This window comes from Populus euphratica, unplaced genomic scaffold, assembly GCF_000495115.2.
Source record: "Populus euphratica unplaced genomic scaffold, PopEup_1.0 scaffold142.1, whole genome shotgun sequence".
NCBI lineage: Eukaryota > Viridiplantae > Streptophyta > Magnoliopsida > Malpighiales > Salicaceae > Populus > Populus euphratica.
Genome location: NW_011499936.1, coordinates 271,718 through 291,142, shown reverse-complemented (window position 1 = coordinate 291,142; position 19,425 = coordinate 271,718). Strand labels below are relative to the sequence as shown.

The 19,425-nt window shown below is 35.3% G+C and overlaps 2 protein-coding genes across 5 annotated transcripts; both read left to right on the top strand.

The window, feature by feature from the left end:
• The first annotated feature begins 899 nt into the window (after positions 1-899).
• Positions 900-13,522, top strand: LOC105136481 (sister chromatid cohesion protein PDS5 homolog A-like). Of its 3 annotated transcripts, none has more exons than XM_011041859.1 (33): positions 900-1,294; positions 2,276-2,479; positions 2,583-2,764; positions 3,486-3,612; positions 3,738-3,956; positions 4,039-4,255; positions 4,335-4,480; positions 4,593-4,738; positions 5,038-5,187; positions 5,299-5,347; positions 5,442-5,633; positions 5,920-6,102; positions 6,472-6,626; positions 6,708-6,834; positions 6,944-7,093; positions 7,184-7,243; positions 7,431-7,567; positions 7,675-7,792; positions 7,923-8,057; positions 8,192-8,388; positions 8,538-8,742; positions 8,902-9,048; positions 9,222-9,302; positions 9,397-10,017; positions 10,130-10,216; positions 10,703-10,782; positions 11,504-11,555; positions 11,648-11,734; positions 11,843-11,880; positions 12,112-12,174; positions 12,268-12,395; positions 12,532-12,959; positions 13,044-13,522. In XM_011041859.1, exons 1-33 carry the CDS (start codon positions 1,196-1,198, stop codon positions 13,092-13,094), a joined length of 5,061 nt encoding a protein of 1,686 aa, XP_011040161.1. In that variant the 5' UTR covers positions 900-1,195; the 3' UTR covers positions 13,095-13,522. The 3 variants fall into 3 exon arrangements, with proteins under 3 accessions (XP_011040161.1, XP_011040159.1, XP_011040160.1); XM_011041857.1 differs by having other exon boundaries at positions 901-1,294; positions 10,112-10,216; XM_011041858.1 differs by having other exon boundaries at positions 903-1,294; positions 9,415-10,017; positions 10,112-10,216.
• A 1,080-nt stretch (positions 13,523-14,602) lies between these two features.
• LOC105136479 (probable ADP-ribosylation factor GTPase-activating protein AGD13) lies at positions 14,603-17,224 on the top strand. 2 transcript variants are annotated; one of them, XM_011041853.1, is made up of 4 exons: positions 14,603-15,015; positions 15,403-15,557; positions 15,955-16,050; positions 16,565-17,224. In XM_011041853.1, the coding sequence occupies exons 2-4, from the start codon at positions 15,447-15,449 to the stop codon at positions 16,862-16,864; spliced, it is 507 nt and encodes a 168-aa protein (XP_011040155.1). In that variant the 5' UTR covers positions 14,603-15,015; positions 15,403-15,446; the 3' UTR covers positions 16,865-17,224. The 2 variants fall into 2 exon arrangements, with proteins under 2 accessions (XP_011040155.1, XP_011040154.1); XM_011041852.1 differs by having other exon boundaries at positions 14,603-15,022.
• The last annotated feature ends 2,201 nt before the right edge of the window (positions 17,225-19,425 follow it).

Sequence of the window (19,425 nt, the reverse complement as noted above, 5' to 3'; positions counted from 1 at the left end):
TAATCGATCCTATATGTTTTTATGATATAGTTTTGAATATAATACTTTATTTGTAAAAATCTCTCACTTCTTTAAAGAGGTAAGAACAGAAGTTTATGATGAGTTACTACTTGCATACTTTAATCAATGCACATATTAAAAGGACAAGAAACTTAAATATGTATTTTTAATTTAATTTACTATGGACATTTGTTTTTTCTCAAATTGGCATAAAAAATATTTTCATTTATTATTATTATTATTATTATTATATAGCCAATTAATCATCGTATGTGATCTCTTTCGCATGCATGAATCAAGCCAACTCTCTAAAATAATTGTTTTTTGTCCATTTATTCCTTAAGCTATTTTAGCCATCATTAATATTTGATGAAATAACCCTCGTACTCTTTCATAACCAGTGAACTTGGTTAGATTTCGTCCATTTTAACACAGATGTCCGAAAACCACAAATTTTGAAGTACAGAATCCCACAAGATCTTTGAGATTTTGTTCTTATGTTCGAATTTTTCAATTGAAAAATTAACAATTTTTTTTTAAATACTTTTTTAACAATTTTGTATGCAAATATAAATATATAAAAAATATATTTTTAATTGATTAATTTTAAAATAATTCACACCGAATTACCAAATATACATGCTAAAAAAACAAATCTTTAACGTCGTGATGATGACAAGGGGAGATTTGTAAAGTCTTCAACCCAAGGCCTCGTGCAGCACGGGGTCTTGGTTTATAATAGTCTAAAAAAATTGATTCATGAATTAGGGTTTGGTCTGGCGGTCTGGCCTTGAAGTGGAAGGACCATACGAGATTTTCACCCCGCGCTTAAGGTGAAAAACACAACTAGCAAAAGGAAAGAAATAGTTAAATAAGTCTAATAAGATAAAGTATAGAAGAAAATGAAAATCCACACGTGAGCATCTGCGAAATACTTAGATTTGTTAATAACGAAGCAGAAATTTATGTGATTTCACTTAAATTTCGAGTTCATTTCGCCTTCTTGTCCGCAAATCACACACAAAATCAAAACCCCCCCAAAATAGAAGAAAGCTTTATACACACACTTAAAAAAGACGAACCCTCTAGCCCCATCGACATGTAAGTGAGAGAGAGAGAGAGAGAGCAGCAGTTTAGTTTTGTCTGAAAAGTTGAATCTTGGAAATTAAAAAACCAGCAAGCGTTTCTTTTTAAAATGGGAGAGGGGAAGAAGCTCGAAGAGAAGTTAAAGGAGGTGGGATCCAAGCTGGAAACACTTCCTTCTACTAAAGATGGTGTTGTTAAACTTTTAAAGGTAAGCCCAATTTTTAAATTTGAGTAAAAATTTACTGTCTCTTTGTTTGCTGAGAAAAACCTAGAAAGGGAATGAAAAGAAGTGAAAGTCGGTTTGTTGGAGCTGAATTGTTTCGTTGGGATTTGTTGCATGGGAAAATTGCTTGTAAGAAGGGCTTAAAGTTTGGAGCTTTTTTAGGTTAAGCTAGTCAAGTTTGAATTTTTTGAGTAAAGCAGATTGTTTAGGTGAACTTTTTTTTTGTTTGTCTAGGGTTATATTCGAGGGAGCTTGGTTGAATTAGGGTTTTTAGCGCAACCATTTAAAAGGGTTCACCACTCGTGAAAAATTTCGCTTGGTCGCTTGTTAAATTTGCCTCTTTTGGTCCTAAAGTGTATCCTGTTGTTGAGCTCTTCAGAATTTTGGTTTCTAGGACTGAATTACTGTCCTCAGCTGAGGAAAGTAGATGCTTAGTGAAACAGAAAAGGATGACAAGGAAAAATCTGAATCTGACTGGATTTATGAAGCTTAGACGGGTGGAAACTTACGGGCTACTCAGATTAACATGTCAAATATCAAAGAATTGTTGTTCTAACTTTCAAATTGTTTGTGTGTTGAATCTTTTGAGATTAAAATTTATGGCTTTGATGCAAGATTTTGAATATTCTGATAGAGTTAGGGAGCCTTAATATTGCTTTTCTTTTACCATCAAATAAAGAAAGGAAAGAGAAACTGAATCAGGAGCTGAATTTGTGTTGTTTCATAATGTTTTGACCTGTAAGCTACTGTTTATAAGGGTTTTTTTCTACTGTATTGAACCTCGGTTTGTATTTGAAATCTATTAATGAGATGACCTTGGGATGTGTTTGGGATCTATTAATGATTTTGAGTTTTAGGCAATAGTGTTGGGTTTTTCTATTCCCTAATGCAACAGATGTACAACCCTAGGGTTCTTGTTTGGATTTTAATGTGCTGAAAATATTTCCTTTATGGATTTACCTGCAGCAAGCTGCTACTTGTCTTTCTGAGATGGATCAGTCACCACCGGCTTCAGTTTCAGAGTCAATGCAGCCTTTTCTTGATGCAATTGTAAAGCCAGAATTGTTGAAGCATCAAGATAGGGATGTTAAGCTTCTAGTTGCAACCTGTATTTGTGAGATAACCCGGATCACTGCACCCGAAGCTCCTTACAGTGATGATGTTTTAAAGGTTTATTTACTTTACTAGCACAATTAATTAATAGAATTAGTTAATATACCTCATTACTGATCATAAAAGTTTGCAATTTTAATCCAATCTCAATGGTGTGCAGGATATATTCCACTTGATCGTAGGCACATTTAGCGGGTTAAGTGATACTGGCGGTCCATCATTTGGAAGGAGAGTTGTTATTTTGGAGACTCTTGCCAAATATAGGTCTTGTGTTGTGATGCTGGATCTTGAATGTAATGATCTGGTGAATAAGATGTTCAGTACATTTTTTACTGTTGCCAGGTGTGTTTTGTTCATTTTATTTTCAGAGACAGAATAAAGGGCTTACATTTATAGTGGTTCCATCTGATTTTTCTTAATCTTGAAAATTCTTCTCTGGTTGACTTGCAAAGATGGTTCATATTTGCCGCTGAAGTTTTGAAGCCATGTTCATTTATTTTGCACTTTCACCTCTTCCGTGCACTTATAACAAGTTACACCACCGGGTTATTAACTTTAGATCACTGTTCATTGCAACAGTATAAATCACAGACAACCAGTTTATAATTCCTTTTCATTATTATTGAAATTCTTGGGTGGGTGGTGGTTGTTTCATCACTCAGTGAAGTGTGCCATTGAACTTAAATATTAACTAGATTTCATGTGTGTATTTGTGACACAAGGTTCTTGTTGAAAGCCCATACACTATTATCTCTGTGTCTCGTCTTTCTTATAGTTGGGACACATTATATGACTATATAGTTTCTCTAATTTTTTTTTTTTTGCCAGTCCTTCACATGGCTGTTTATTGATAGCATAAAATGATCACCACCTGGATCATTGCATTGCAAATGATACAGCTGTACTTATGTCCTAATACACGAGAGGGGATGAATATTGGCTGTTTATCCTACACCTCTCTTGGCTTTGCCCAACCTTTTTTCTTCATTATTGTTTTCATGAATTAAAGGATTCCTTATACCAGATTTAATGGATATTGATTAGAGAACTTTGACAAATGCAGTGATGATCATCAAGAAAGTGTATTATCATCAATGCAAACAATAATGGTTGTTCTCATAGAAGAAAGCGAGGATTTCAGAGAGGATCTTCTACTTGTTATCTTATCTGTATTAGGTCGTAACAGAAGTGTAAGTACCTCTACTCTTTGCTGGTGTATGGTGTGTGCTCTATAGTTATTGTCAACATCTACTCTTGCTTAGTATTTCTTATCATGCTTTTGATGGAGCTCAGTCTGTAAAACTTGTTTTTCCAGGATATCTCTATGTCAGCAAGGAAACTTGCCATGAAAGTTATAGAGCTTTGTGCAGGAAAACTTGAAGCTGGCATAAAGCAGTTCCTTGTATCATCAATGTCAGGAGATAGCAGGTTGGCAAATAGTAAAATCGACTACCATGAAGTTATATATGATGTTTATCGTTGTGCTCCTCAGATCCTATCTGGAGTCGTTCCATACCTCACAGGAGAGCTGCTGGTAATTACTAATCCAGTATAAGCTTACAACTTATCAAGATTTGCTGAGTAGTTTCTTAATACATGAAGTTCAACATTTGCAGACCGATCAGCTAGACACTCGTTTAAAAGCAGTGGGGTTGGTTGGGGATCTATTTTCTTTACCTGGCTCTGCCATCACAGAAGCATTTCAGCCAATCTTTTCAGAGTTTTTGAAAAGATTGAGTGATAGAGTAGTTACCATCCGGATGTGTGTCCTTGAATGTGTCAAAGGCTGTCTTTTGTCAAATCCTTTTCGAGCAGAGGCAGCTCAAATCATCTGTAAGTCCTTGGATGGAGAGGCTTTGCAAGTTTATATATACGATTCCCGGTTGATTTTGACCCGGTTCAATGTTTGCAGCTGCCCTTTGTGACCGACTGTTGGACTATGATGAGAATGTTCGAAAGCAGGTTGTTGATGTAATCTGTGATGTAGCATGCCATGCCTTGAATTCTGTCCCTGTCGAAACCATAAAGCTAGTTGCAGAACGTCTTCGAGACAAATCTGTATGTCACACCTTTCCTCCTTTTCCCTGTTCCCAAATAACTTCTTAACTATATACTAGTTGGTATGTATAGTGTTCTGACGTGTGCATTTCTTTTTGTTTGGAATTCCCAGCAACTTGTTAAAAGATATACTATGGAGAGAATGGCCGAGATATTCAGGGTTTATTGTGTAAAGTCTTCTGATGGTTCAATCAATCCTGGTGAATATGATTGGATTCCTGGAAGGATTTTGAGATGTTTGTATGACAAAGATTTCAGGCAAGATTTCTTGGCTTGTGTGCTAACCTGGATATATTAAAATATATAATATATATGCACCCACACACACAGAATCATCTTTTTTCCCATTCATCTGCTCTATTGAAGGCCAGGTCCCTCCTTTGCTGTCTTCATGAGCTGCAATTATCTTGGACTGCTTGTCTACACTAATGTAAATAACTTAGTTGCTTTTTACAGAAAAATGTGCTCCTTATCTGATGCCATGACGCTTTCTTAGTACCTCCTTCTCAACATAATATCTGTTAAACATGTTTCTAACACAGTAATCTGTTCTGCAGATCAGATACAATTGAATCTGTTCTTTGTGGCTCTCTGTTTCAGACTGAATTTGCAGTAAAAGATAGATGTAAGTATTGGGTAAGAATCTTCTCTGTCATAGACAAAGTTGAGGTCAAAGCTCTTGAAAAAATACTGGAGCAGAAGCAAAGGTATGTTGAAAATGCTAGATTTGACATGGCAACTCAAGCTGAAATTGCTAAATCTGTGTTTATTTGATGAATTGTGCTCTGATTTTCAGGGGATTTCCTCTTGATTTGCAGGTTACAGCAGGAGATGCAGAGGTATCTATTACTGAGGCAGTCGCATCAGGTTTGTAAATTTTGGAGATTAGATTATTTATATTCAGCAAAGAGATTCAATTAAGAAAATGAAAATCCAACAATTGGTTCTCATTCAAATACAGGACAGAGATACTCCGGAGGTCCAAAAAAAGGTTCTGTTCTGTTTTCGGATCATGTCTCGCTCCTTTGCAGAGCCTGCCAAGGCTGAGGAAAATTTTCATATAGTTGATCAATTGAAAGATGCCAATATCTGGAAGATTTTAACAAATCTACTCGATCCAAGCACTAGCTTCCATCAAGCTTGCACTGGTCGGGTAAGTGATATTATATTAAATGGTTGCGAAAAGTTTATGAGCATGGTCAATATCTGATAAGTAATCAAACAATTCGGTGTTAGCTGTGAATGTTATGAACTGTAGTCCAATCTGTGGGTGACCTATTGAGTTGACTAAAGTGAGAGTGGCCTTGCTTTTCTTAATTAGGAGTTTTTATATGTCAAGCCAATTTTTAATTAATAGTTGATGAAGCTGCATTTGCATTTTTCTTTTCCCATTTTTTTTTTGGAGAATTTACTCCATAAATAATTTCCCTTTCTTGCAGGATGATTTACTTAAAATACTTGGCGAGAAACACCGACTCTATGATTTTTTGAGCAGTCTTTCGATGAAGTGTTCTTATTTACTTTTCAACAAGGAGCATGTGAAAGAAATTCTTTCAGACGTCAACACACATAACTCTGCTGGAAATATGCATTTTACTCGATCTTGTATGGATTTACTGGTGGTAAGAACATGTAAATTATACATCTTATTGATGATGAGTTTTTTATCAACCATGTGATCTATGTTTGCACACTCGTACATTTTTTTCACTCTATGGTCTTTAATGCTATTTGATGCAATTGCTTCCCTTCACCCACAAACCTTTTTGTTTTTACAATTATATCAAACACAGGGTCTTTTTCTATGTGTTTGCTTGTACTGTTGGAGCTGTAGTAGGAAGCTGCAGCACTTCAGCCTTCAATTTGTTTGACAATCTTATCTGAATCTTCTTTTATTTGTTGTTTGTTCACATTTTGACTTGCACATTTTACTATTTTGCTGTGAACAAACAAGTGCCATCTATAGATTTATTTTTTTTATGAATTTTCAGATTCTTGCTCGCTTCAGTCCATTGCTGCTTGGTGGCTCAGGGGAAGAGCTAATAAATTTTCTGAAAGATGACAATGAAATAATAAAAGAAGGTGCTTTGCATGTTTTGGCAAAGGCTGGTGGTACAATCCGAGAACAACTTGCAGAGTCATCAAGGTGTGTTGCATGAAATTATTGACATTTAGAGCCAGATAATTGCATATAAATGTTTATACTCTTCTTATTACTCACCTGCAGTGCAATTGACCTTATATTGGAGAGGCTTTGCTTAGAAGGTAGTCGAAGACAGGCCAAGTATGCTGTGCATGCCCTAGCAACAATCACAAAGGATGATGGGCTCAAGTCCCTCTCTGTTTTATACAAGGTTCCATTTTTGTCTTTGTTGGTGTCTTCATCCATTATTATTAGAGTTTTGGAATGCTCCATATGTATGTTAATACCAGCATTCATGCTATTTCTTTCTCAATTTGCAGAGACTCGTTGACATGCTGGAGGAGAAGAGACATTTGCCTGCTGTACTACAGTCTCTGGGATGCATAGCACAGGCTGCAATGCCGGTTTTTGAAACTAGAGAAAATGAAATTGAAAACTTCATTAAGAACAAAATTCTAGAATGCAGTAGTGTATGCATTTGCAAAACCCTAACTTGTGCAATGATTTGGGATGACTTGATAATAACTAGTCTTATTATTAGAGTTGCTTCTATTTTGCAGAAATCAGAAGATAATACAAAAGCTTGCTGGGACGACAGGAGTGAACTTTGTTTGCTGAAGGTAGTTGGAATTGTCCTTTTTTTGCCATCCTTTTGAAGATTAAAAACAATAGCCTTCATATCAGTATTTTACTTAATAATCTGGTCTGGACACGGATCATATTGCCTTCTTTCTCATGTAATTTTAAGAATATATATTATTCCCTGACCACTTTACAAATTGGATTCTGTTAAAAAATTGCTTGCAGATATATGGAATTAAGACATTGGTCAACAGCTACTTGCCGGTTAAAGATGTTCAACTTCGTCATGGTATTGACAGCCATCTGGAAATCCTTAGAAACATACTTCTTTTTGGAGAAATATCGAAAGATATTGAATCAAGGTATTATGTTTATTGCTTTTTTATTAGTTTATGTATAAACTGTTGGCTGTTCTCCCTTGGGCTTGTTAGGTTTGCAATTTCATATGTATTTTCTTTTTATCATACAGTTCAGTTGATAAGGCCCACTTGAGGCTTGCTTCTGCAAAGGCTGTTCTTCGCTTGTCAAAGCATTGGGATCATAAGATATCTGTTGATCTCTTGCATTTAACCTTGAGGACACCAGAGGTGGAGTCTTTTGAAGTGTTCTCTTAAAACATAACAATACAATTTCATTTCCAGGTTTTATGTAATGAAATGATTTTTGCTGTTAGTAATCCCCTTCCTTTCCCTCTCTTCTTTCTTTTGGGTCATGCAGATTGCTTTCCCGCAAGCTAGGAAATTATTTCTGAGTAAAGTTCACCAATACATCAAGGACCGGGTTCTGGATCCAAAGTATGCTTGTGCCTTCTTATTTAATATGACAGGATCCAAACCCCTTGATTTTGAGGAGGTATTTCTACTGCACTTGATTTTTTCAAACAATTGTTACCTACCTATGGTCAAATTAACAGATACCATGCTTGCTGCCATGGTAAAATTTCTGAAGTTTTGTTGTCTGTTTTTGCATTTTACTTGGAATGGCAGGAGAAGCAGAACCTTGCTGATATTATTCAGATGCTCCAACAAGCTAAAACTCGACATGTCCCTTTGCAAAGTGATGCAAATCCCTTGGCAGTTTATCCTGAATATATTCTCCCATATTTGGTCCATGCTCTTGCTCATCAATCATGTCCTAATGTAGATGAGTGCAAGGATATTAAAGCATTTGAACCAATTTACCGGTACATCTAATTGCACATTTTGTTGTATTAGATGTGCTTTTTGTAGGTTATCTCATACAATGTTATTTTATAAATAAAGGCTGCCTAGATTTTATTGAGAAAGCCAGAAAACTGAGAGGGAATAACTTTATTTCTATCGTTCTTTCCAGGCAACTGTACTTGATCCTTTCCATGCTGGTGCATAAAGATGAAGGTGTCAAGCTGGAAGCTGCTATTAACAAGGAGAAGGAGAAGGAGAAAGAAAATGAGAAGGAGAAGGACAATGACAAAGACAAAGAGACCAACTCTCTCATAGCTTCCATCTTTCAGAGTATAAAGTGCTCAGAAGATGTAGTTGATCGAGAGAAGTCAAAGGTTGGGGAAAATTGTCTGAGTTTGTATTTATTGTTACCTTTTATAATCATGGGAAGGTTAAACAAAAAAACACTATCCATCAAGAACTCATAAAAATCAACTTGAAGTTCAATGAAAGCAAAATGCTAATCTTATGCATGCTGATTTTAACATTTACAGAATTCACATGCTATCTCTGAACTTGGGCTGTCAATCATCAAGCGCTTAGTTCCTAAGGAGGATGAATTACAAACCTTGCCTTCACCAGTTTCTTTGCCTCCACTGCTGTACAAAATATATGAATATAAAGAATGCGAAGATGCTGTGGTATGCTCTTCCAAAATATCATTTACCTTGTTGTAGTAAATATTGGTAAACATTGGTGGTGCCTCATCTTAGTATAACCTTATCCGCTTCACTTGGATATTATTTATTTTAGTATCATCTGTCTCAATAGTCAATTATCAGCTCTATTAATGACGCTGTGTGCCTTTTCATAGGCAAATGAAGGGAAAACATGGTTGGCTGAAGAAAGTGTCTTGACCCACTTTGACTCACTTAAGTTTGAAACTAATGGAACTGTAAGTTCTATTGCTTACAAGCATCTTCAGAGATGCAGTAAATATTTAGTGATAGTCTTTTGTGGCATATGCGACTTTTAGCATCTTATGACAGTCCTTTTTGTCACATCAGGCTAGTTCAGATATTGCTGGGGATGAGGTTCTAAATGACAGTGAAAGAGAAGGTAATGAAGTGACTCTTGGGAAAATGATAAAGCAATTAAAATCTCAGGGAAATAAAGGTGGAAAAACAAAAAAGAACAAGTCTTCAGCAGCTAAAGTGAAAGATGCTGAAAACGATGTTGATATCTTGAAGATGGTCCGTGAGATAAATTTGGATAATGTGGGGCTATCTAATATGTTTGAGTCAAGCAATGGGCACAAAGATCTAAGTGGGAAGATAAAGTCAGAATCAGAGCATCAAAAAGTGAAAAAAGGAAATGTTAGTGATATGACGCCTGTGCCGGTACCTAAACGTCGAAGATCATCATCTGCTCATAATGCTTCTAGATTTCCCCGAAGTCTTTTAAAGGATCCTTCGAGAGCTTCAGAGGATGATTCAAGCCCTGATTTGAAAGGAAAAAAGTCCAAGTCCAAGAGCGCTGGATCTGAATTGTTGGTATCAAGCATTCAAAAGAAGAAAAATGTCTCATCCAAACTTAAAGGCAAAAGCTCTGAGTTGGGTGACAATGGCAAGGAAAATGAAGTTGGAGAATCTGATGAAGATAGCCCGATGGTAAGCTTTTCTCCTTGTCAGCAAACTTTTAAAGGCACACAATAATTACTTTCTTGTAGTCATTAATTCTGTGAATATACTTCTGACATGTAAGCCTGGTGTGCTAATGGAGACTGATAAGGTCAATACAACTAATAGCCCCCAGTCTTTGACTGGTTCTATGAAGAAGCGGAGAAGAAGTGTAGCAGGGTTGGCCAAGGTTAGGGTCTTTACCTCCTTCAAATTTATACCATCTTGATTTATCATTAAACATGATCGTGTTATCATGAAACTGATTTATGTTTTACAGCTTCTGGATAACATGGTGATGCTAGATTCTAGACTTTGAATGGGATATTGGATGTAATCCTAAATTTACTAGCATCCTCTAAAAGCCATTCATTACCGAATGTAATCACCTCTTTTCTCTCAACTTTTTTTTTTTACTATACCCACCCTTTCCCAATCATGTAGTTTTGACCTGTCACTTTTTATCAAACATTCGTCTAGCTTCCTTAAAAATTTACCTACGAATGTGCTGAAAGTTTTCTTGTGTATTTGCAAGAGGTGGAGCCTTTTTTTTTTCCTTAATACGGTTACCTTATAATTTATTTTTCTCCGGTTCTTTTTCACTCATTATTAAACTGGACAATTTCTCTGCTAGAAAATTATTGTATGCCCTCCCTCAACTTTTATTACCTTTCAGTGCACAACAAAGAAAAGTGGCATTAATATCGAGGAGATTATGGGTTACAGAATAAAAGTTTGGTGGCCCATGGATAAGAAGTGAGTATTCTATATTCTCTTATTGTTGCTTCATTTCAAGATACTCCATTCTGCTATGTTTTTTCTTGGTGGCATTGTTCATTGTGCAGATGCACCATTATGTATCTAGTGTTAGAATACACAAGATGTTGAAGGAATTTTACAATAGCAAGAGGCTGTTGCATCATAACACTTTCTCTGCTACCACTTAAGGCAGCTCCATCTAATACTTGTTGACCGTGCTTTCTCTACCTTGTGCTCTCTCTAAACCTCTCTATTATAGCTAAAAATGGGGTACATACTTCCCTATTTTCAAGCACTGTTTCTGCCAAGAATCTGCTATAATATCAGAGCTAGATCTTTAATTTTAATATGATATCAGAGTCTTGATGATCAAATGGTCATGAGTTCGAATCTCTCCACTCTCATTCTCTCTTCTAATTAAAATAGAATTAATAGTACAAGATAATGTGTGGCCGTGCAGGTTCCAAGCCCAAAGAGTTTTAACTTGAGATGGTATGTTAGAGAGTAATATAAAATCATATTTGGGGGTCTCACGTAACAACTTAAGCTTTAAGATGAGGTTGTTGTTTTACATATAGTAAGGGGAGGATTAGGGTTTGCCTAGATATTAAAGCTCAAAACTTTTCATGATGTAATACTACAGCTTTTCTTCTCTTCAAATTAAATGTAGAAAACTTGAATATACATTTTTTATGCATTATACTTGCTAAATTGACAGGTTTTATGAAGGCACCATCAAATCTTATGATCCTTTGAAAAGGAAACATGTGGTATGTTGTATCACTTCTCCTTTCACATATTTTAGGACTGCTTGACTGAATTAATTTTTTTCTCATTTTGTGCATCATTTTGGTGATTATAGATATTATATGATGATGGAGATATAGAAGTACTCCGTTTAGAAAAAGAGCGGTGGGAGCTTGTTGACAATGGGCCCAAGCGCACAAAGGTCTTACTCTATTCAATCTCCAACATTGTTTTTTAAGCTAAACCACTGTACTTCTATTTCAAGAAAATCTACCAGCAGTGACTTACCTTTTCCTCTGCACCATTTCAGAAGTCAAATTCATTTAAGCGCACCCCTTCAAAGGACGTGTAAGTATCAATGTCTCATCTTCCATTGAAAAATTAGAATATTCTTCTCATATTTAAAGGTCTCATGAAAAAAAAAAAAAAAAAACTAGTGGTGCTTCATAAGTTTGCTGCAATTATGGCATTATGCAATGCCTGTATGTTTCTTACATGTTTGAATTACAAAAAAACTTGTCCCTTTGGAATATCCATGCCCCTCATTTGCCTAATATGTTTATTTTAACTGTCTTGCAGTTCACCTGCTCAGAAAAATAGAACATCCAGTAGTTTAAGTCTGAATAAGAAGTCGGTGACAATGTGAGTTGGAAATTTTTAATCATTGATGTAGTCGCTTACTTATGTTTCATTTTCATTCAAGCACTGTAAAATGGATTGATCTTTGTTTTCTAGCATTAAAAAGAAAAGAACTCCATCAAAAAACTTAAAGCTTGTGCATAAAGAGCCAACGAACAAAGTTGATTCTGATATATCAAGCCCTGAACATACCATGGCATCTGGAGGAGATAAGCTGAAATCAGGTGAAGCTTTTTTCACACTTTTCAACTTGATTTTGTTTGTTATATATGCTGTTGATGTACAATCTTGCATGGGCAGTATATAGGGAGTTCATTTGTTTTCATACTGATTCTCCATATTCATTTCATCCTCTTTCAGATGACTCTGAAGGGGATCATGCTGAAAGGTTGTCCCAGGGCATGATGGACGTCGATGAATCTGACAAGGAAGAAGTGTCAATTTCCAAAGGTAAACACTTGGACGACATAGAGGAAAGATCAAATCATTCTGAGGAATCTGATGGAGAAGTGAAATCCAATTATGAAGCAGAAGTTTCTGAAGATATGGAAAGCATACCAGAAGATGATAAAAAAGGTGATCCCAGAGAGGAATCCCATTCAGAAGAGAAAGATGTAGATGAATCAAGTGAAGCCTTGGGAGTGGAAGTCAATGAAGACAAATCAGATTCTGAAGGGAATCGAGATGTCGATGTCAGGAAACCTAGTAGAAAATCAAAGAAGCTCCGTAAGAAATCATCAAATCCTGTCAATGAAGAGGATGCTAAAATCTCTGACGATGAAACTCTTGTACTAGCCTCTAAACCCCTGATTATTTATGCATTACAAAATTGTGTGTTATCAAGATTCTAAGTTCACTCTTGTCAAATGCAGAGCAACTGGAAGCATAAAGTAGGGAAATCAGCATCAAGACGAGCAAGGTGAGCTATTTAGGCTGTAGATCAATCTCCAGGAAATTTGCAAAGCTTTAGTTTTCATGCCCTCTGTTTAGTTGGTGTAGCTGGTGCAGAATCAAAGAAGTTGAAAGCCATTCATCGATGTAAACACACACTAATAAAATCTCAAGCGGTTGCCTTTGCACAGATGATTGTAAAGTAACCTAAGGCCTTCCCAATGCTAAGGTAGGAATGTTAGTGTTAGTTTCCAGGACGGTGGTAGATGATAGGTTGGTGTCTTTTGTTCATGGGTTGTAGTCCTAGTGCATGTTTTCTAACCACCTGGATTGGTAAATTGATAGGTCACTTGTATAGTTACAGTTGGGGATACTGTTGTATGTCAGAAGGATATTTATTTTGATTCTGGGCACCCATGGAATTATAAATTGACTGCATATCTTGTTGCTTGGTTTTGTATCAATCTATACTTCTCTCCTTCCCCCTCTCCTTCGGTGATATGCTAGTTCTTGTGGTGACAACACTCAGCTGCGTTGCATTAGCTTTCCTAGTAAACTTTGCTTATGCCAAGCAGAAGTTTGTGTTGTGATGACTAATGTTAGGCAGGAGCACAGCTGATGCGAGTTGCAGTTTTACTAAAAATAGAAATGTTGAAATGTCAAGGACTATTTGTGGGCACCGTAGTTGGACATTAAGCTTAGCTTGTGTCTTGAATTTCATCCACATAAGGAGGTGGTTTTATCACCCCATTGGCATCCGCTTCTTGGATTTCCTCATTTGTGGGGCATTAGTTGTATGGACATTGGTCTGTGACATACAGGCCTGAAATATTTGTGTGATCTGGCTTATGCTTCTATCTGGGTCATTCAAAGCATGTTAGCGGCCAACTTTAGCTTTGTTTTCTGCTTTGAAGCTTCGATATCTGCTAGTCTCCCTTTCCAATTTCATTATTGGTCCTTTATCAGTGAGCCCATTATGATTCAATCATTACAAGCTTTAATTACAACAGCCATGTGAAACTCGTTTTACATAATAATTTGCACCGGCCTTGTAATATATGTATTACCATCTCTGTACCAATTCTTTATGAAAGCTTCAATTAAGATATTATCTCCAGATTTCGATTTTAAGAATGTAATGTTGCATTCTGTATCTCATATGGGTCATTTATCGGGATACGCTTTTTTTCATGCCAGAAAAAAATTAGTATGATGTAATAAAAAAAATATGTTGACTCCAATGTTCAAATTTAGAAAATCAAAGAAGAGATTCATAACTTTTTAGCTATCAGGCCAGACCCTACTCTAACATTATCAATCATCAATCTCTCCGAGCTCTATGAACAAGAAATATAACCACAAAGGAAAACAAAGGAACTTGCTACTGTAAATAACAAAAATGAAAATGCATGTAGGCGCCAATGATGGTCAAATAAATAAAGGAGGAAAAATAGAGGAAAGAGCAAGAGAAGACTGGTCAAAAGGCTCACGCTGCATGCTCACAAAAAAGGTACATAGAAGACAAGACATGATGGTTCCTCAAACTTGACCATAAATTGAAGCAACAAGTAATATAAAAAAAAGGGGGAAAACATGTGTTTGACCTAAATTCTGTTCTTAAGTTTGTTTTGATGCACTTGAAAATGAAACAGAAACCCAGCACACATGAAGAAGCATGAGCTTTCAGTTTGCTTGCATTCACTGTAGTTTCCATAAATAGAGTTGTAGCACTTCACTTTCAGTTATTGCATGGAGGAATAGGATTATCTTTGCTTTACTTTATAAGTTGTTGCTTTGTAGGATTTTGTTAGTCCGTTTAGAGTTTAAACCAGTTTAATAACCCACCAAACCAAACTAAACGCTGCTGCTGCTTTTATCTTATTTACCTTTTGTATCTCCTTTGAGATCTCAGGCTAAGCTGTTTCTGCTTCTCTTTACCCTTCTTCAACAGAGGCAAGAGCTCCCTTTTCTCTCTGGACTTTGTTCTCATGTTCAGGGCTTATGCAATTATCTTTTTTTTTTGGGAACTTTTCTGCCATTGGAAGCGGTCTTAAAATCGTTATTTGATTTCTATTTGGGTTTTCTTTCTATGAGAGGGTATGCTTTCTTTCTGGAATATAGATAAGAAAGATGCGTTTTTCCAGAAACTGGGTGAAAAGTTCTAGTCTTTCCTAATTTATTGTTGTTGCATGGGTTCTTTTTTCAGTTTTTTCCTCTCCTTTTGACTCTTGTAAATGCAAGAGTTTGTTTGGATTTTAATCCTTCATTTATAACTTTGAGGGTTTAGAGATTGTCTTCTCATTGAATTAATTTGGATTCCTTTTGTTTTGTGCTTTGCAGTGTAGTATCTTTTTGAAATTTTTGTATCTTCTTACATCTAAGCAATGAGGGAGCAGTTAGGATTGCTAAAAGTTACTGTTGTGCAAAGGAAAAAATTGGTTATCAGGGATTTCAAGACTAGTGATCCTTATGTAGTCGTCAAGCTGGGCAATCAGGTGATTCTAGGCTCTATAATTCTTGTTTCTATGCAGTAAGTGGTTGTTCTATGTTTGATGATCATAAATGCACTGATATTGGTTGCTTTATGGGACACTAATTTGCTGATGTGATAAACTTCTGAAACCTCAAAGACAGAAAGTTTATGGCTTTGCCTTTTGGGTCAACTGAATTTAATATCCTATCAAGTAGATGGATGTAGTCATAGTATCCCCTGTCATTAAAATGCTGTTGATCTAGTCCCATTTTGTCTCTCCTCTCTGGTCTTTGAATGGAGTTTTATCAGCCCGATTTTTCTTTACTGAACTTATTTCTCCTCTTCAGTTTTTGTTTTTCGTTTTATCAATTTGTAGACTCAACTATGCTACCTTACTGACTATTTCCTTCCTGCATCAGACAGCAAAGACCAAGTTTATCAATAGTTGTCTAAATCCAGTATGGAACGAAGAGCTAAGTTTCTCACTCGAAGAACCCGTTGGAGTTCTAAGTTTGGTGAGTTTCTTGAATTCTTAGATATTTATGCTGCTAATACCTTCATTGTGTTCAACTTGCAAGAGTTATCTCAATCGAATAGGTTGTTTCAAGCTATAATACAATTCGGCTGTTTCTTCCTTGTCTTTGTCAAACTTCGGAATGGTTTAATTTGATGAAGGAATATTGATCACTAAGCATTAACTTCAAGCGGCAACAAACATAAGTCATTATAATCATTTGGTGTTGTAAATAGGCTTCCTTGATTTTCATTTACTCTTGTCATTGAGTGGGGGAAACGGGGAGTAGGGCAAACGATAATAGATGAGTTTTCTTCTTGTCAAGCCAAACCAATAGATGGAACTATTAGAAGTCGGTGAAAGTGATGGACTCATTCTGAGGGCAACATTTTCTCTGGGATTTCATCGCTGATCTATAACCGGTGAAGTAGCTTAAGATGCTAATTGGTAACATTGTGAATAAACATCTCGATTTCTATAGCATATGATTAGTTACTTCCTTGCTCGTGTTGCAGGAAGTATTTGATAAAGACCGTTTTAAGGCAGATGACAAGATGGGACATGCTCACCTCAACCTTCAACCAATTGCATCTTCTGCTAGATTGAAGCAGTTTGTTACCAAGGTTTCTTCAGCCGAGACAATTTTAAGGAAGATTGTTCCTGATACCGACAATTGTCTTGCTCGTGAAAGCTCAATTAGTTGCATAAATGGTGAAGTGTTGCAGAGTGTTTGGTTGAGGCTCTGTGCAGTCAAGTCGGGGGAGATAGAACTAAAGATTAAGTTAATTGATCCTTCTGTTGCTTCGTCGAAGTAGTGCAGAACTAAGATTGTTGTAGGAGTAGGCTTTAATGACGCGGGGGATAGGGGAAGTGCATCTGAAGGCAAAAACTAGTTGTTTTGACCGCGTGTTTTGAAGTAGTTTTCAAGTGTGATGAAAGCAGTTCAGAAAGGCATCTGTTTGTGACTGAAGTGGATTTTTCTAGTAATTTAGCCTTGAGGTGATGTGCACTCCCCGTTTGATTCCTTGAGCTCAGGATCCTGGGGAGAGCTCTGCCATTGCTAATCTATGATGCACTGTAGACCTAAATCATGTATAATCAGTGTATCCTTCCGAAGAATTACAGAATGATGAACAATGACCAATTTTGGACTAATTAAGGGGTTTAAGTGTGTTTCTTTTGCATTCAAATATTTAACAAACAATAAATGGAGACCAACTCTTTAACAAACAATAAAATCAGAGCAGTGATGAAAGAAAACTATTAAAATACTTCAAATCCCTATACCAAGCAACACTGTTCTGTTGTCTCATTGCTCAAACCTATGGAAGGGGCATTAAGGAAGGCACTTGATCCACTTGCTTGTTATAGTTGCTCTCACATGTTTTGGTTAGGCCTCTCCTGACATTGTAACAGTCATCAAATCCAGCTAAGTTCAAGTCACGAGGAAAATGATATAACTTTTAATTTTATTTAATTTTATCTTTTTCAGACTCAAATATCTTTTTATTTTAATTATTAATTTTAAATTTATGTAAATTGATCCTCAATTGACTATTTAACTTTTAATTCGCTTCAATTTCACCCATGTTTTTAATCAAATTGAGCCCTTAAAGTTTAACGCTTTTTTTTTTAAAAGGTTATTGGTTGTGAATTTCTTTAATATGACCCTTAATTGATTATAAACATTGATTTTTTTTATAATTTTATCCATGATTTCAATCAACTGACATTGTAAAAACTAAGTTTGGTCCTCTATAATTCTAATCTTTTTTTTTAATCTTTTTTTTTTTAATCAAGCCTGAATGGGGCTTTCAAACTTAATTTTCACATATTAAGTCCTAATAAAATTAATTTGACCAATTAAAAATATAATCAAGTCCTTGCACCAAATTAAATATTTTAATTTGATCCAAATTAATATTTAAAAATTATTAAATATTTAATTTGACCTATGATTAAATTAAATTGACCTATTAAAAATCCAATTAAGTTCCTTAATTTAATTTTTAATCAGATTCATCCAATAATCATTTAAATTGACTTTGAATCAACTTTGTTTTTTCAGTTTTAAGTATAATGAGGTACGATTATGCTCAAAATTTTTTCCAAAACTTCATTTTGATTTTTCTATATATTTGAAACTTTTCTCAGCCTACTTTTGCAAAGTTATAAGTTTTTGTTTTTTTTTGTTTTTTGATTTTATTTTTTGATTTTTTTATTATTAAAATAAAAAAAAGAGAAATTTTTAAAAGAAAAACTTAAAAATGAGTTATGACAATGTGAATTTTTATTTTATTTTACAGCAAGGTAAGGTGGAAGACTTGAGTGTTTTTGTTTTTACTATTTTTAATGTTAATTGTAGAACCTCTAGGCTTGGTGATGTTTTGTTTTGTTTTCTTGTTTTTGCCACTATTGTTGTTATGTGATTTGGCTCTAAAAGTACCCTTTACATAGCCTTCTTGCCTCATGTTTAATTTTGTTAAGGTATTGCTTGACATGTGTTTTGAGCTGTCCAAAGATAAAATTATAGCCCCAAATATTTTAAGAAATTGTGACTAGAATCCTGATATTCTTATACCTGTCAAGAATAAGGTGTTTAAATTCAGAATAATTTCTAATATAAAATCAATATATATATACCGCCGGCTAGGAGTTGAGGACCTAGCCAGGAATTAAGCTTGCAAATTTTAGATATCACCTTTCTCTTCGAGAGATGTTTCTTATAATTATTTTAACTTAATTGAATTAAGCATATAGTGAAAATGGAAAGATAATTACCTCTGAGAGAGCCTGTCCTTGAAAGTGTAACAATAAATAGGATTCCATCGAACAAGTTTAGTGATAAACCAATAAAAACTGAACCATAGCTCTGCAAGGAACATTCCAATCCAACTCCATTTTTCAACTGCTCCTTCTCTTGCCAAGTAACTCACCCTGTACACCAATATCATGCAGATAACAACAAATATTGTAAGCACATATAGTGTATAAAGAAACATTCTTCTTGATGACTTTATTTCAAAGAGTGGAAGGTAATTTTTTTTTCCCATCGCCCCTCCCCCCTCTCTCACACACACACAGATTATGAAAGAGAAAGCATGTCTAGATCAAGAGGAAAAGATTGGTGAGTTTAAGGGCTAAAGAATTCGGGTTTTTGAATAATGAAAAACGCTATTTCCCTGACTCAAATACTCAAAGTTAGGTTCGCTACTGCAATGTTTGTTCTTTAGTGTACTGATTTGGATTATCGAGCTTTATCTCTTTATAATTTCATAGTATTCTAATAAGTTATAATAGTTATATTAATTAGTATGATTTTATGTTTTAAGATTTTTTTTTTCCACTTTGCATGCTATCAAGAAAACACAACCAT